The sequence below is a fragment of the Boleophthalmus pectinirostris genome, unplaced genomic scaffold, assembly GCF_026225935.1.
Source record: "Boleophthalmus pectinirostris isolate CB_2022bp ecotype Guang Dong unplaced genomic scaffold, ASM2622593v1 HiC_scaffold_9, whole genome shotgun sequence".
Taxonomy (NCBI): domain Eukaryota; kingdom Metazoa; phylum Chordata; class Actinopteri; order Gobiiformes; family Gobiidae; genus Boleophthalmus; species Boleophthalmus pectinirostris.
In genome coordinates this window covers 38,432,495-38,449,994 of record NW_026571541.1, presented here as the reverse complement: position 1 = coordinate 38,449,994, position 17,500 = coordinate 38,432,495, and the positions used below count along the sequence as shown (strand labels likewise).

Sequence of the window (17,500 nt, the reverse complement as noted above, 5' to 3'; positions counted from 1 at the left end):
GTCTGCAGGGAGGAGCTAACTACTCTGAAACTACACTGAAACAAACACCGAGTTTGGGGTCATATTATCCGAAACATTCAGGGCCATGATGTTCTCTTTGTTTTAGGTGTGAGGATGAAGTTGTAGATGGAGACAGATGATGTCTGAGTCTCTATTTCTGTTCAAGGAGGGAGTGTCTTTCCCCACAAAAATACTCTTTTTAACTTTCATCTCAAAACAATTATTTTCTCTGGCTCAGATCTCTCCTCAAAGGAGTGGCCCGAGGTTTTTAGATGGAGATGTACAGCAGACTGAGGTCCTGTGCTGCTCTCTCGTCTGCAACTCCATCCTCAAATCTAAACAAAGAGAACAAGCCGAGTCAGAGCCAGAGGAATGAACAGTTTTACAGTTACAGTGTTACAAAAGCCCTGCACCTGTCCAGACCTGTCCATGTGCCTGCACCTGTCCAGATGTGATGTGTTTACGGTGTTACAGGGGCCCTGCACCTGTCCAGATGTGCCTTGCACCTGTTCAGATGTGTGCCTGCACCTGTCCAGATGTGCCTTGCACCTGTCCAGATGTGCCCTGCACCTGTCCAGATGTGCTCTGCACTTGTCTCTGCATGTGAAGGTGATGAACATGTTTTTCCTCAGACATAGACGAGTGTCGTCAGGCGCCCTGCACCAACGGACGATGTGAAAATACTCCAGGAAGTTACCGCTGCATCTGTCGCCACGGATACCGCCTCAGCAACAACTCCTGCTCAGGTAAGTCACCGCTGCACCTGTCGCCATGGATACAACAACAACAACAACCACACCTGAGCGTAGGACAGGTGGGGTTTAGTGTTTAAACACTTTAGTGTTGCCTCCTCACACTGAACAGTTCTGTGTGTTTCATTATAGGCACTGCCTGTGTGTTCTTATGCTCTGAGTGTGTTCTTCTTCTTTCTTAGTGCGTTCTTATGTTCTGAGTACTTTCATAGTATGTTCTTAGTTTGGTCTTCTTAGCACTTTCTTAGTGTGTTCTTAGTCTGATCTTAGTGTGTTTTTAGTCTGATCTTAGTGTGTTCTTAGTCTGATCTTAGTGTGTTCTTAGTCTGATCTTAGTGTGTTCTAAATGTGTTCTTAATGTGTTTTTCTTGTGTTCTTCTTGTGTTCTTAGTGTGTTCTTCTTGTGTTTTTCTTGTGTTCTTCTTGTGTTTTTAGTGCATTCTTAGTGTGTGTGTTTGTGTATTTCAGACGTAGACGAGTGTGCAGATCCGTCTCAGTGCCCGGGACAGATGTGTGTGAACTCTGTGGGCTCGTACAGATGTGTGTCCTGTCGCATTGGATACAGACTCCGCAACAGACAGTGCATCGGTAACTAAAGCCCAGCGACAGAGTTTTACTGCTGACGACATAAACAGAGGAATTCTGTTTAACTAATCACAGATACTTCCTCTATTTTTGCACTTTTCCTTTCGACCTTTTTTCCCACAGACTTAAGTCTTAACCCATGTAAAATTATGATACATATTTACCACAACTACTGTCCCTCCAAAACAAGTTAATACAAGTTAATTACAAAAGTATATGATGCACTAAACCTCCATTTTTGTTCAAAGAGGGAGTTTGTTTTTCTCAAATATTCCCTCGTCTCTTTTCGTCTGTGCATGTGCGTTCGGTTGGACTTTGGCTTCATGATTGTGTCGTGATTTTGTGGTGATTGTGACGCGATTGTGTCGTGGTTGTGTCGTGGTTGTGACGTGATTGTGTTGTGATTTTGTGGTGATTGTGACGTGACTGTGTCGTTATTGTGTCGTGATTGTGTCGTTATTGTGTCGTGATCGTGACGTGATTGTGTCGTGATCGTGTCGTGTCGTGTCGTGATTTTGTGGTGATTGTGTGGTGATTGTGTGGTGATTGTGTGTGATCGTGTGTGATTTTGTGGTGATTGTGTTGTGTGTGTGTGATTTGTGTGATTGTGTGGTGATTTTGTGGGTGATTGTGTGGTGATTGTGTGGTGATTGTGTGATTTTGTGGTGATGTTGTGTGTCGTGATTGTGTGGTGATTGTGTGGTGATTGTGGTGATTTGTGTGTGATGTGTGTGTGTTGATTGTGTGGTGATGTGTGGTGATTGTGTGGTGATTTTTGTGGTGATTGTGTCGTGATTTTGTGGTGATTGTGTGGTGATTTGTGGTGATTTGTGGTGATTGTGTCGTGATTTTGTGGTGATTGTGTGGTGATTGTGTGGTGATTTTGTGGTGATTGTGTCGTGATTTTGTGGTGATTGTGTGGTGATGTGTGGTGATTTTGTGGTGATGTGTGTGGTGATGTGGTGATTTGTGTGATTGTGGTGTGTGTGTGTGTGATTGTGTGGTGATTGTGGTGATTTTGTGGTGATTGTGTGGTGATGTGTGGTGATTGATTTGTGGTGATTGTGTGGTGATTTTGTGGATTATTTTGTGGTGATTGTGTGGTGATTTTGTGGTGATTGTGTGGTGATTGTGTCGTGATTTTGTGGTGATTGTGTGGTGATGTGTGTGTGTGTGATTCTGTGGTGGTGTGTGTGTTGTGTGGGTGTTTGGTGGTTGTGATTGTGTGTGATTGTGTGTTGTCGTGATTTGGGTGATTGATTTGTGGTGATTGTGTGTGATTGTGGTGATTGTGTGGTATTGTGGTGATTGTTTGGTTGATGATTGTGTTGTGATTGTGTTGATGATTGTGTGATGATTGTGTGTTGATTGTGTGATGATTGTGTGATGATTGTGTTGATTGTGTGTATTGTGTTGATTGTTGTCGTGATTTGTGTGGTGTGTGTGATCGTGTGGTGATTGTGTGGTGATTGTGTGGTGATTGTCGTGATGTGTGTGTGTGTGTGTGTGTATTGTGTGGTGATTGTGTCGTTGATTGTGGTGATCATGTGGTGATTGTGTTGATCATGTGGTGATTGTGTGGTGATCGTGTGTGATCATGTGGTGATGTGGTGATTGTGGTGATCATTGTTGATTATGTTTTATGTGGTGATGTGTGGTGATCGTGTCGTGATTTTGTGGTGATTGTATCGTGATTGTGTGGTGATTGTGTGGTGTTTTTCAGACATAGACGAGTGCGAGGAGAGGAGGCCGTGTCCTGGGCAGACGTGTGTGAACTCTGAAGGATCCTACAGCTGCGTGTCCTGCTCCGAAGGATACACCTCTGTCAACGGAGTCTGCACCGGTGAGGACCAGGCACACACAAATACTACTGCAGAGGAGGAGAGGAGGAGGAGAGAGGAGGATGAAAAAAGGAGAAGCAGAGGAAAAAAGAAGGAGAGGAAGTGGAACAGAGCAGGAGAGCAGGAGCAGAGGAGGAACAGAGGAAAGAAGGAGGAGAGGAGCAGAGGAGCAGAGGAGGAGGAAAGGAGGAGAAGAGGAGCAGAGGTGGAAAGGAGGAGGAGAGGAGGAGAGAAGGAAAAGAGGAGGAGCAGAGGAGGAGGAGGAGGAAAGGAGGAGGAGAGGAGCCTCCTCCTCTGCTCCTCTCCTCCTTTCCTTCTCTGTTCCTTCTCAGAGGAGAGAAGGAGGAGAGGAGCGGAGGAGAAAGGAGGATTAGAGAAAGAAATGAGGAAAGGAGGAGAGGATTGACAGTGTTTGTGTGTTTCAGACGTAGACGAGTGTGCAGATCCGTCTCAGTGTCCGGGACAGATGTGTGTGAACTCTGTGGGCTCGTACAGATGTGTGTCCTGTCACCACGGATACACCGCTCGAGACGGCTCCTGTCACGGTAACACAAGGACACGCCCCCCACACAGACACGCCCCCACACAGACACAGACACAGACACCCACACACACAGACACAGACACCCCACACACAGACACAGACACGCCCCCACACAGACACAGACACGCCCCACACACACACACGACACACACACACAGACACACAGACACGCCCCCACACAGACACAGACACGCCCCACACACACAGACACGACACCACCACACAGACACGCCCCACACACAGACACGCCCCCCACACACAGACACGCCCACACACAGACACGCCCCCACACACAGACACGACCACACACACAGACACAGCCCCCACACAGACACCCCCCACACAGACACACACCCCCACACACACAGACACGCCCCCACACAGACACAGACACGCCCCCCACACAGACACAGACACGCCCCCACACAGACACAGGACACGCCCCCACACAGACACACACACGCCCCCCACACAGACACACCCCCACACAGACACGCCCCCACACAGACACACCCCACACAGACACGCCCCACACACAGACACAGACACGAGACTGTCAGAGTCAGATGAGAAGGACTCCTCCTCCTGCTCTAAATGATTCTCTCTCTCTGTCACACGTCTCCTCAGTCTCTCTGTTGTTTCTGTTTCAGACGTAGACGAGTGTCTCTCCTCCTCCCCGCTCCCCGGTCGTGTCCGTCTCACAGAGTCTGTATAAACTCTCTGGGCTCCTTCAAATGTGACTGTGCTGCAGGATACAGACCAGGACCAGGACGCAGCTGCACAGGTCACAGGCTACAGAGGGCACAGCACAGGTGGACTGTCACAGAGTCACAGAGGTGCACAGAGGTCACAGACACAGAGGACAGAGGTCACAGAGGCACAGAGGCACAGAGGGCAGACAGAGGCACAGAGGCACAGAGGGCACAGTCACAGAGGTCACAGGGGCACAGAGGGCACAGAGGTCACAGAGGCACAGAGGTCACAGGGCACAGAGGGCACAGGGCACAGAGGCACAGAGGTCACAGAGGTCACAGACACAGAGCACAGAGGGCACAGAGGTCACAGAGGGCACAGAGGTCACAGAGGTCACAGAGGTCACAGGCACAGAGGCACAGAGGGCACAGAGGGCACAGAGGTCACAGAGGGCACAGAGGTCACAGAGTCACAGAGGCACGAGGGCACAGAGGTCACAGAGGGCACAGAGGTCACAGGGCACAGGGCACAGGTACAGGTGAGAAATTTGGCCCACGAGATTATATTAAATCTGTATTAGAGCCTGCCCACTGCACACAGATCAACTATAGACACATTATTTATTTAAAATGTTGTTATTATTTTATGTTCTGTTTGTTCTGGATTCAGTGTTTAAGCAAAAATATTATTGAACATTTATTTGAATAAGAAAAGGTTTAACATTATATCTACAAAGAAGAGAAAACCTGCAGATGAGTTTGGTCAAGTGTTTAACGAGGAAACAGGGTCAGATTTTTGACATTCAAATGTCTCTTATTCAGAAACTAGAGGAACTATTGAAATAAGTAAAGTATCAGAATGTAGGAAAGAGTTACACTCCAACAGGGTCAAGTTAAACCTGTGAGATTCTTTCAAGTTCAAGACAAAAAATGTAAAAACTCATGTCAGTAACGGAGGGAATGAAATATGCAGCACTTTTTGGTCAATAAATCCAAACAGTGATAACTCTTGGTTCTCACTTCCATATCCTTAACAAACTGGTTTGAATATTTGCTTCATATAGTTTTCTACCATATGGTACAAGATTAGGTTGAAAAACCTCTTGACTTTTTGACTCATGAGATTTTTTATTAAGAAAGTTCATGGTAACGGAGGGAAAAGTAACGGAGGGAAAATTGTACAAACAAGTAGAAGGTGCAGGATTTTACATCATTTGTCACTTTTTTCTTCTGAAAACTTTAATATTACTTCAAAATGAAAGAAACTATTTCTATAAAATATGTCAGTCCTTCCAAGAACATTTTTATCATTTTAAATACTTTTTTTTTTTTAAAATCCTGTCCCTTCATCAACAGTTCAAAGATGGAATAACACAAGATATGATGAAATACAAACATTTATTTACATGATTTTTGGGTCTTTGAAATTTGGGAAATAATTTTTGTTCCATGTTTCATTCATGGTCTGTTTAAAACAGATGGAACTTTAGAACCAAAAATGGTCCAGAAAAAAGGTCAACAGTTTGATAAACTAGAGTACATATGTATCTGTTCAATACACTTTTATATCAGATGAATTAACTTGAATTTTTGGCCTTGTTGTTTACTTCTGCTTGACCGAGACCAGATGCTGAATTTTTTTTCTATAAATATTTAGTCTGGCCCACGACTTAGTCCCAGTTTTTAATTTTGGCCTCTGTGAATTTGATTTTGACTCACTTTGGGGTAGAGGGTTTACAGGACACGTAACAGACCAAAATGATAAAACATCTTTATTTCTTATGTTTGAGTTTTTTTCAGGACGTGGCCTCGATACAACAGGCCACAAATAATATCTGAACCTGAACCCTCTCCTGTCCGCTCCTGTCTGCTCCTGTCACCTCCTGTCTGTCACCTCCTGTCTGCTCCTGTCACCTCCTGTCTGTCACCTCCTGTCACCTCCTGTCCTGCTCCTGCCACCTCCTGTCTGCTCCTGTCACCTCCTGTCCTGCTCCTGTCCTGCTCCTGTCTGCTCCTGTCACTCCTGTCTGCTCCTGTCACCTCCTGTCCTGCTCCTCCTGTCTGCTCCTGTCCTGCCTCCTGTCACTCCTGTCTGCTCCTGTCACCTCCTGCTCCTGCTCCTGTCTGCTCTGCTCCTCACCTCCTGTCCTGCTCCTGCTCCTGTCACCTCCTGCTCCTGTCTGCTCCTGTCACCTCCTGTCTGCTCCTGTCACCTCCTGTCTGCTCCTGTCACCTCCTGTCACCTCCTGTCTGCTCCTGTCTGCTCCTGTCTGCTCCTGTCACCTCCTGTCTGCTCCTGTCACCTCCTGTCTGCTCCTGTCACCTCCTGTCACCTCCTGTCACCTCCTGTCCGCTCCTGTCACCTCCTGTCCCTCCTGTCTGCTCCTGTCACCTCCTGTCCTGTCCTCCTGTCTGCTCCTGTCTGCTCCTGTCACCTCCTGTCTGCTCCTGTCACCTCCTGTCTGCTCCTGTCTGCTCCTGTCTGCTCCTGTCCTGCTCCTGTCACCTGTCCTGCTCCTGCTCCTGTCTGCTCCTGTCTGCTCCTGTCACCTCCTGTCACCTCCTGTCACCTCCTGTCACTCCTGTCTGCTCCTGTCACCTCCTGTCTGCTCCTGTCACCTCCTGTCTGCTCCTGTCACCTCCTGTCCTGTCACCTCCTGTCTGCTCCTGTCACCTCCTGTCACCTCCTGTCTGCTCCTGTCACCTCCTGTCACTCCTGTCTGCTCCTGTCGCTCCTGTCGGCTCCTGTCGGCTCCTGTCACTCCTGTCTGGTCCTGTCACCTCCTGTCCTCCTGTTACCTCCTGTCCGTCCTGTCCGCTCCTGTCACCTCCTGTCCGCCTCCTCGCCTCCTGTCGGCTCCTGTCTGCTCCTGTCGCCTCCTGTCTGCTCCTGTCTGCTCCTGTCACCTCCTGTCTGCTCCTGTCAGCTCCTGTCACCTCCTGCTCCTGTCTGCTCCTGTCTGCTCCTGTCTGTCTGCTCCTGTCTGCTCCTGTCACCTCCTGTCTGCTCCTGTCACTTCCTGTCTGGCTCCTGTCACCTCCTGTCTGGCTCCTGTCGGCTCCTGTCGGCTCCTGTCGGCTCCTGTCGGCTCCTGTCTGCTCCTGTCACTCCTGTCTGCTCCTGTCACTGGCTCCTGTCCTGCTCCTGTCACCTCCTGTCCGCTCCCTGTCCGCTCCTGTCACCTCCTGTCGGCTCCTGTCGGCTCCTGTCGGCTCCTGTCGGCTCCTGTCGGCTCCTGTCGGCTGCGTGTGGGTCACAGGGCTGAGGTGGAGACTGTTCTCTATCAGGTTCTCTGTTTGTCCCTCAGATATAGACGAGTGCCAGCAGGGGGCGCTGTGCTCTGGAGGAGACTGTATAAACACTCCAGGCTCCTTCTCCTGCGTCTGTCCTCAAGGCTTCATCCTGAGCCACAGCAACACCAGCTGCAACGGTGACAATACACACTAGTACAATACACACACTAGTACAATACACACTAGTACAATACACACTACAATACACACTAGTACAATACACACACAACAATACACACTAGTACAATACACACTAGTACAATACACACTACTGCAATACACACTATACAAATACCACACTAGTACAATACACACCAATACACACTAGTGCAATACACACTACAATACACACTAGTACAATACACACTGTACAATACACACACTAGTACACACTATACACTACACACACTAACAATACACACTACTGCAATACACACTAGTAGATACTGAATACACACACAATACACACTACTACAATACACACTAGTACAATACACACTAGTACAATACACACAATACGTACAATACACCTAGTACAATACACACTAGTACAATACACACACTATACAATACACACTAGTACAATACACATACACACACACTATACAATACACACTACTACAATACACACTAGTACAATACACACTAGTACAATACAATACTACACACTAGTACACACACACTACAATACACACTACACACTACATACACACTACTACAATACACACTACTACAATACACACTACTACACTAGTACAATACACACTACAATACACACTACTACAATACACACTAGTACAATACACACTAGTACAAATACACACTACTGCAATACACACTACAATACACACTAGTACAATACACACTAGTACAATACACACTACACACTATACACTATACACACTAGTACAATACACACTACAATACACAATACAATACACACTAGTACAATACACACTAGTACAATACACACTAGTACAATACACACTAGTACAATACACTACAATACACACTGCAATACACACTACTACAATACACACTAGTACTATACACACTACTGCAATACACACTACTGCAATACACACTATACAATACACACTACTGCAATACACACTAGTACAATAACACACTACACTACAATACACACTACAATACACACTACTGCAATACACACTAGTACAATACACACTAGTACAATACACACTACTACAATACACACTAGTACAATACACACTAGTACACATACACAATACACACTAGTACAATACACACTACACTAGTAATACACACACTACTACACACTAGTACATACACACTACTACAATACACACTAGTACAATATACACACTAGTACAATACACACTACAATACACACTACAATACACTAGTAACAATACACACTACTGCAATACACACTACTGCAATACACACTAGTACAATACACACTACTGCAATACACACTAGTACAATACACACTACTGCAATACACACTAGTACAATACACACTAGTACAATACACACTACTACAATACACACTACTACAATACACACTAGTACAATACACACTAGTACTACAGTACATACACACTACTACAATACACACTACTACAATACACACTAGTACAATACACACTACTACAATACACACTACACACTACAATACACACTACAATACACACTACTGCAATACACACTAGTACAATACACACTAGTACAATACACACTACTGCAATACACACACTAGTACAATACACACTAGTACAATACACACTACTGTACAATACACACTAGTACAATACACACTAGTACAATACAATACACACTAGTACAATACACACTATACACACTATACACACTAGTACAATACACACTACTACACACAGTACACACTACTACAATACACACTAGTACATATACACACAATACACATAACACACTACTACTACACACTAGTACAATACACACTAGTACAATACACACTAGTACAATACACACTAGTACAATACAATACACACTACTGCAATACACACTAGTACAATACTGCAATACACACTACTACAATACACACTAGTACACATACACACTAGTACACATACACACTACTACAATACACACTAGTACAATACACATACAATACACAATACACACTAGTACAATACACTACTACAATACACACTAGTACAATACACACACTACAATACACACTAGCAATACACAATACACACTACTACAATACACACTAGTACAATACACACTACTGCAATACACACTAGTACAATACACAATACACTACTACAATACACACACAATACAATACACACTACTACAATACACACTACACAATACACACTAGTACAATACACACTAGTAAATACACACAATACACACTGCAATACACACTAGTACAATACAATACACACTACTTACAATACACACTAGTACAATACACACTACTACAATACACACTAGTACAATACACACACAATACACACTAGTACAATACACACTAGTACAATACACACTACTAGTACAATACACACTAGTACAATACACACTACACACTAGCAATACACACTAGTACAATACACACTACTACAATACACACTACTACAATACACACTAGTACAATACACACATACAATACACACTAGTACAATACACACTACTACAATACACACTACACACAACTACACAATACACACTAGTACAATACACACTACTACAATACACACTAGTACTATACAATACACACTAGTACAATACACACTACTACAATACACAACTACAAACACACACTAGTACAATACACTACTGCAATACACACTAGTACAATACACACTAGTTACAATACACACTAGTACAATACACACTACTGCAATACACACTAGTACAATATACACACTAGTACAATACACACTACTACAATACACACTAGTACAATACACACACTAGTACAATACACACACTGTACAATACACACTAGTACAATACACACTACACACTAGTACAATACACACTAGTACAATACACACTAGTACAATACACACTACTGCAATACACACTAGTACAATACACACTAGTACAATACACACTAGTACAATACACACTAGTACAATACACACTAGTACAATACACACTACTGCAATACACACTAGTACAATACACACTACTACAATACACACTACTACAATACACACTAGCACAATACACACTACTGCAATACACACTAGTACAATACACACTACTACAATACACACTAGTACAATACACACTACTGCAATACACACTAGTACAATACACACTAGCAATACACACTACAATACACACTAGTACAATACACACTGTACAATACACACAATACTGCAATACAATACACACTAGTACAATACACACTAGTACAATACACACTAGTACAATACACACTACTGCAATACACACTAGTGCAATACACACTACTGCAATACACACTAGTACAATACACACTAGCAATACAATACTACACAATACAATACACTAGTACAATACACACTAGTACAATACACACTACTACAATACACACTAGTACAATACACACAATACTACAATACACACTAGTACAATACACACTAGTACAATACACACTAGTACACACACACACTACAATACACATACACAATACACACTACTGCAATACACACTAGTACAATACACACTACTGCAATACACACTAGTACAATACACACTAGTACAATACACACTAGTACAATACACACTACTACAATACACACTAGTACAATACACACTAGTACAATACACACTAGTACAATACACACTAGTACAATACACACTACTGCAATACACACTAGTACAATACACACTAGTACAATACACACTAGTACAATACACACTAGTACAATACACACTAGTACAATACACACTAGTACAATACACAATACACACTAGTACAACTACTACAATACACACTAGTACAATACACACTACAATACACACTAGTACAATACACACTAGTACAATACACACTAGTACAATACACACTAGTACAATACACACTAGTACAATACACACTAGTACAATACACACTACTGCAATACACACTAGTACAATACACACTAGTACAATACACAATACAAAACACACACAATACACCACTAGTGCAATACACACTAGTACAATACACACTAGTACAATACACACTAGTACAATACACACTACTGCAATACACACTAGTACAATACACACTAGTACAATACACACTACTACAATACACACTAGTACAATACACACTACTACAATACACACTACTGCAATACACACTAGTACAATACACACTAGTACAATACACACTACTGCAATACACACTAGTACAATACACACATACAATACACACTTACACACAATACACACTAGTACAAATACACACTAGTACAATACACACTACTGCAATACACACTAGTACAATACACACTAGTACACACTATACAATACACACTAGTACAATACACACTAGTACAATACACACTAGTACAATACACACTACAATACACACTAGTAATACACACTACTACAATACACACTAGTACAATACACACTAGTACAATACACACTACTGCAATACACACTACTACAATACACACTAGTACAATACACACTAGTACAATACACACTAGTACAATACACACTAGTACAATACACACTACTACAATACTACTGTGTACTGTATAATACTACTGTGTACTGCACAGGTCTTAAAGTACTGCTGTATCTCTCTCTGTGTGTCAGACGTAGACGAGTGTCAGAGGTCGGGCGTGTGTGAAGGGGGTCGCTGTGTGAACTCTGACGGCTCCTATCACTGTGTGTGTGACCGAGGCTACAGCCCCAGCCCCGAGAGGAGCCACTGTCTGGGTAATACTCTCTGACCTCTGACCCCTGACCCCAGACCCCGACTCTGACCCCTGACCCTCTGACCCCTGACCCCTGACCCCGACTCTGACCCCCGAGAGGAGCCACTGTCTGGGTAATACTCTGACCCGACTCTGACCCCGACTCTGACCCCTGACCCCGACTCTGACCCGACTCTGACCCCGACTCTGACCCCACCGAGAGGAGACCCCGACTGTCTGGGTAGATGACTCTGACCCCCTGACCCCCGACCCCTGACCCCGACTCTGACCCCTGACCCCGACTCTGACCCCTGACCCCGACTCTGACCCTGACCCCGACTCTGACCCACCGAGAGGAGCCTCTGTCGGGGTAATACTCTGATCTATGTCCGAGTCCGACCAAACCCGACACAATTAAAATCACACTATTTCCACAGGTCCAGTGACACACTGAGGATATTTGTTTGTGTTCTTCTAACGGACACAGACACAAAATACAAACTCAGGATGTAGAGAAAATAATGACAAGACTTTATTCCTCAACTCTCATAAAGTGCAGCGTCTCATCCACATAATTTACCCTCTGTAAATAACTACGTCAATCCACAAAATGTCTGGGCTGTGAGTCCAGTTTTTTGTGTTATTTAAAAGTAAAAAGGTGGGAGTAGTTCCTCACGTGTGTCTGTTTGTGTGTTTCCACACAGCACACGGATTGAACTGAAGATGCAGATTCTCCACAGTGACTCAACTTCCCCAGGACTTTATCTCCTTTATCTATCTTTTATGCTTTAAAAATTCTGTATCTGAAGTTTTTGCTCCACATTTCACAAATAACAATAACACAGTTTGGATTTGGATCTAAACTAGAAGTGCAGAGTCTGATCTTTGACACTTCAGAGACTCAGAGCGACTGGTTTTACTGGAGACAGGAAACAGCTGACGCCATCACAGCCTCACAGCCCCACACACAGATCCCACTGCAGTCTGTGAGATCGGAGATTTTAAGTCTCATCAGATTCTCCTCGTGTCTGTGATGTGCACTTTTTGATGCACGTTTAAAAATTGTTTAAGACTGAAAAATCCCGGTGTTGTATTTTTAATTTTACATTTGAAACGTTTTATCGCGCTGATGTGTCCGAGTCCAACCTGATCCCAAACTTAAGCTCTAAATATTTGTCCAAGTCCGGCCAAACCCGTTGGACTTCTGTTGGGTTTCCATGCTCTGTCTCTGACCTTTGACCCGCTGTGATCCGGTGTTTTTTTTGTTCCTCACACAGATGTGGACGAGTGCGTCGCGTCTCAGGGTTCGGTCTGCGGGTCTCGGCGCTGTGAAAACACCATCGGCTCTTTCCGCTGCCTCAGCCTCTGTCGGCCCGGATTCACCGTGTCCCCCACTGGAGAGTGTGTGGGTGAGTGAGGGAGGGCATCTGACTCACGGGGAGGGCGTCTGACACACACGGGGAGGGCATCTGACACAACTACTACTGGAGTTTAGAGAGAAGAGTCTGTCCTTTGTTTAGTCACTGTTATGTTTCTCGTTACAGCATCTCCAGCATTGGCCTCTACCTCTGACCACGCCTCCTCTTCAAGCTCCTCCTCCTCTACAGGCTCTTCCCACTCCTCTACAGGCTCCTCCCACTCCTCTACAGGCTCCTCCTCTTCTGCCAGAGGCTCCTCCCCCTCTGTCTCTTCAGGCTCCTCCCCTTCTGCCAGAGGCTCCTCCCCCTCTGTCTCTTCAGGCTCCTCTTCCTCCGTCTCAACGCACTTCCCACTCAAGCTCCTCCCTCTCCCCAGACGCTTCCTCCTCTGTTTCTGGCTCCTCCCCCTCTTCTACAGGCTCCTCCCACTCCTCTGCAGGCTCCTCCCCTTCTGCCAGAGGCTCCTCCCCATCCTCCCACTCCCCAGACGCCTCCTCCTCTGCAGGTTCCTCGCCGTTTGTCTCTCGCTCCTCTCCTTCCTCACACTCCCCAGACGCTTCCTCCTCTGCTTCTGGCTCCTCCCACTCCTCTGCAGGCTCCTCCCCTTCCGTCTCTCGCTCCTCCCCTTCCTCCCACTCCCCAGACGCTTCCTCCTCCGCTTCCGGCTCGTCCCCCTCAGTTTCACGCGCCTCCCCACCTGTCTCTGGCTCCTCCCCCTCCGTCTCTGGCTCCTCCCCCTCGGTCCCTGGCCCCTCCTCCCTCTCCCCAGACGCCTCCCCTCTGCCCCTCGGTGGCCGTGGGGAGCTGCGCGAGTGTTATTACGACCTGGACAGCGGCGTCTGCAGTGTCCTCTCGTCCAACACGACGGCTCAGGAGTGCTGCTGTACGGAGGGGCGGGGCTGGGGGCGGGGCTGCGTGTACCACACCTGTCCCCTCCCACACACAGGTGAGACCGAGTCCCGTTCAACGCAAGAGCGACAAAGTTCACAATTTATTTGGCCTTTTTTTTAATGTTTGTAATTCAGACGAGTTCCGGAGTCTGTGTCCAAACGGCCGAGGATACGTGACCACCGGACCCGGAGCCTTCGACTACACAGGTCAGTCTCTGTTTAGTCCTGGTTCAGTTCTGGTTTAGTCCTGGTTTAGTCCTGGTTTAGACCTGGTTCAGTCCTGGTTCAGTCCTGGTTTAGACCTGGTTCAGTCCTGATTCAGTCCTGGTTTAGACCTGGTTTAGTCCTGGTTTAGACCTGGTTCAGTCCTAGTTTAGACCTGGTTGAGTCCTGGTTCAGTCCTGGTTTAGTCCTGGTTTAGACCTGGTTCAGTCCTGGTTCAGTCCTGGTTTAGTCCTGGTTTAGACCTGGTTCAGTCTGGTTCAGTCTGGTTTAGTCCTGGTTTAGTCCTGGTTCAGTCCTGGTTTCAGTCTGGTTTTAGTCCTGGTTCAGTCCTGGTTTAGTCCTGGTTTAGACCTGGTTCAGTCCTGGTTCATCCTGGTTTAGTCCTGGTTTAGACCTGGTTCAGTCCTGGTTCAGTCCTGGTTTAGTCCTGGTTCAGTCCTGGTTCAGTCCTGGTTTAGATCTGGTTCAGTCCTGGTTTAGTCCTGGTTTAGATCTGGTTCAGTCCTGGTTTAGTCCTGGTTTAGATCTGGTTCAGTCCTGGTTTAGTCCTACAGTCCCTGACAAAAGTCTTGTCGTTTATCCATTTTGTAGAAACAAAAGTTTATAACCTGACTTTAAATGAATCGATTGGTTTTAGAAATGTCTCATATGAAGCTAAACCCTCCCAAATTATGATCAATAAACTAAAATAAATTTGCTTCACTGAAGAAACATTGATCATTTAATGAACACAGAAAGGTCAGATTTTGGCAAGACAAAAGTTTTTTTGTCGCCTACAGAAAATTGAACAAATTAATTTACTTCAAATACAAAAATATGTTGCATAACGTCAGTGAATGAAGTAGTGGTGCTGTGAGATCCAGATTTAATATCTTGTATGACTCCATGAGCTTGAAGGACACATCCATGTGGTTCAACAATGATTCATACAGTTTGTTGATGAAGTCATCAGGAATAGTAAAGAAAGCGTCTTACAGCCTCCCAGAGTTCATCAAGATTCTTTGGTTTTGTCTTCCATGTTTCCTCTTTCATTCTACCCCAGACCTGCTCAGTGATGTTCATGTCTGGTGACTGGACTGGTCAGTCCTGGAGCACCTTGATCTTCTTCACCTTGACAAACTTTGATGTAGAGATAGAAGTATGTGATGGAGCACCATCCTGCTGCAAAATCTGACCCTTTTATGGTTGGGAATGTAAGAGGAGCTAATACTTCTTGATATTTTAGGTTATTGATATTTGCCTTCCACCCTGCAAATGTCTCACACACCCCCAGACTGGATGGAACCACAGACCAGGATTTTTCCACCACCAAACTTAACTGTTTTCTGGGTGAATCTTGGATCCATGTGGCTCCAGTAGGTCTCCTGCAATATTTGCGGCGACTGTGATGTAATTCAACCGAGGATTCATCTGAGAAATCCACCTTCTGCCACTTTTCCAGTGTCCATCCTTTTATCAGGCTGTGGGCCTTGGCAAATGCCACACGGTTTTTTAATTGCCTTTTGTTTAGTGCTGGTTTCTGTGCACTGATTCGACCATGGAGGCCATTTCCAGACAGAATTCTACAAACTGTTGTGGTTGACACAGGGACTTGAGGTGACCAGGCCTGGTGGAGTCTGCTGCAGTGGAAAAGGGGCCTTGGATTTTCAAATCAACAAACGGTCCTCCCGAGCAGTTGTCTTGCGGCGTCTGCTGGACCTGGGCTTGTCAAAAACATCTCCAGTCATTTCAGATCTTTTTCTTCTTCTTTGTACTTGACGCTGAGACACATTGAAGGTGTCACCACCTCAGCAGTGGATCTGGTCTTCAGCCTCTTGATAATTAAGGCTTTGGTCTCAGGGTGGATCTTAGGCATGTTGTCAGAGGTCAAGTTGCAGTTGATGTGAAGGTCTGGTTCTGCTGGGTTCTTTTTATACACAAACACTAACTGATTGATCAGTAACTGATCACAGGTGAGGCTGTAATCTAGGATTGGTGCATCATATGACAAGGCCACAAGACTTTTGTCTTGCCAAAATCTGACCTTTCTGTGTTCATTAAATGATCAATCTTTCTTCAGTGAAGCAAATTTATTTTAGTTTATTGAGCATAATTTGGGAGGGTTTTAGCTTCATATGAGACATTTCTAAAACCAATTGATTAATTTAAAGTCAGGTTATAAGATTTTGTTTCTACAAAATGGATAAATGACAAGACTTTTGTCAGGGACTGTAGTTTAGTCCTGGTTCTGGTTCTGTTTCAGATGTGGATGAGTGTAAGCGTTTTGGTCCTGAGGTTTGTAAAAGTGGAGTTTGTGTGAACAACATCCCTGGGTTCAGCTGCTACTGCCCCAGCGGCTACACCTACAACCGCACCCTGCTGGAGTGTTCAGGTAACTAC

At 45.0% G+C, this 17,500-nt stretch overlaps 1 protein-coding gene across 1 annotated transcript in view; it reads left to right on the top strand.

The window, feature by feature from the left end:
• LOC129412625 (latent-transforming growth factor beta-binding protein 4-like) overlaps nucleotides 1-17,500 on the top strand; it is a 112,736-nt gene that overhangs the window by 78,314 nt on the left and 16,922 nt on the right. Inside the window, 13 exon segments of the mRNA XM_055166727.1 lie at nucleotides 633-746; nucleotides 1,221-1,340; nucleotides 3,061-3,180; nucleotides 3,604-3,723; nucleotides 4,373-4,395; nucleotides 4,398-4,506; nucleotides 7,723-7,845; nucleotides 12,488-12,610; nucleotides 13,866-13,997; nucleotides 14,133-14,596; nucleotides 14,598-14,952; nucleotides 15,032-15,103; nucleotides 17,364-17,492. Of these exon segments, the coding sequence (XP_055022702.1) occupies nucleotides 633-746; nucleotides 1,221-1,340; nucleotides 3,061-3,180; nucleotides 3,604-3,723; nucleotides 4,373-4,395; nucleotides 4,398-4,506; nucleotides 7,723-7,845; nucleotides 12,488-12,610; nucleotides 13,866-13,997; nucleotides 14,133-14,596; nucleotides 14,598-14,952; nucleotides 15,032-15,103; nucleotides 17,364-17,492 (2,004 nt within the window).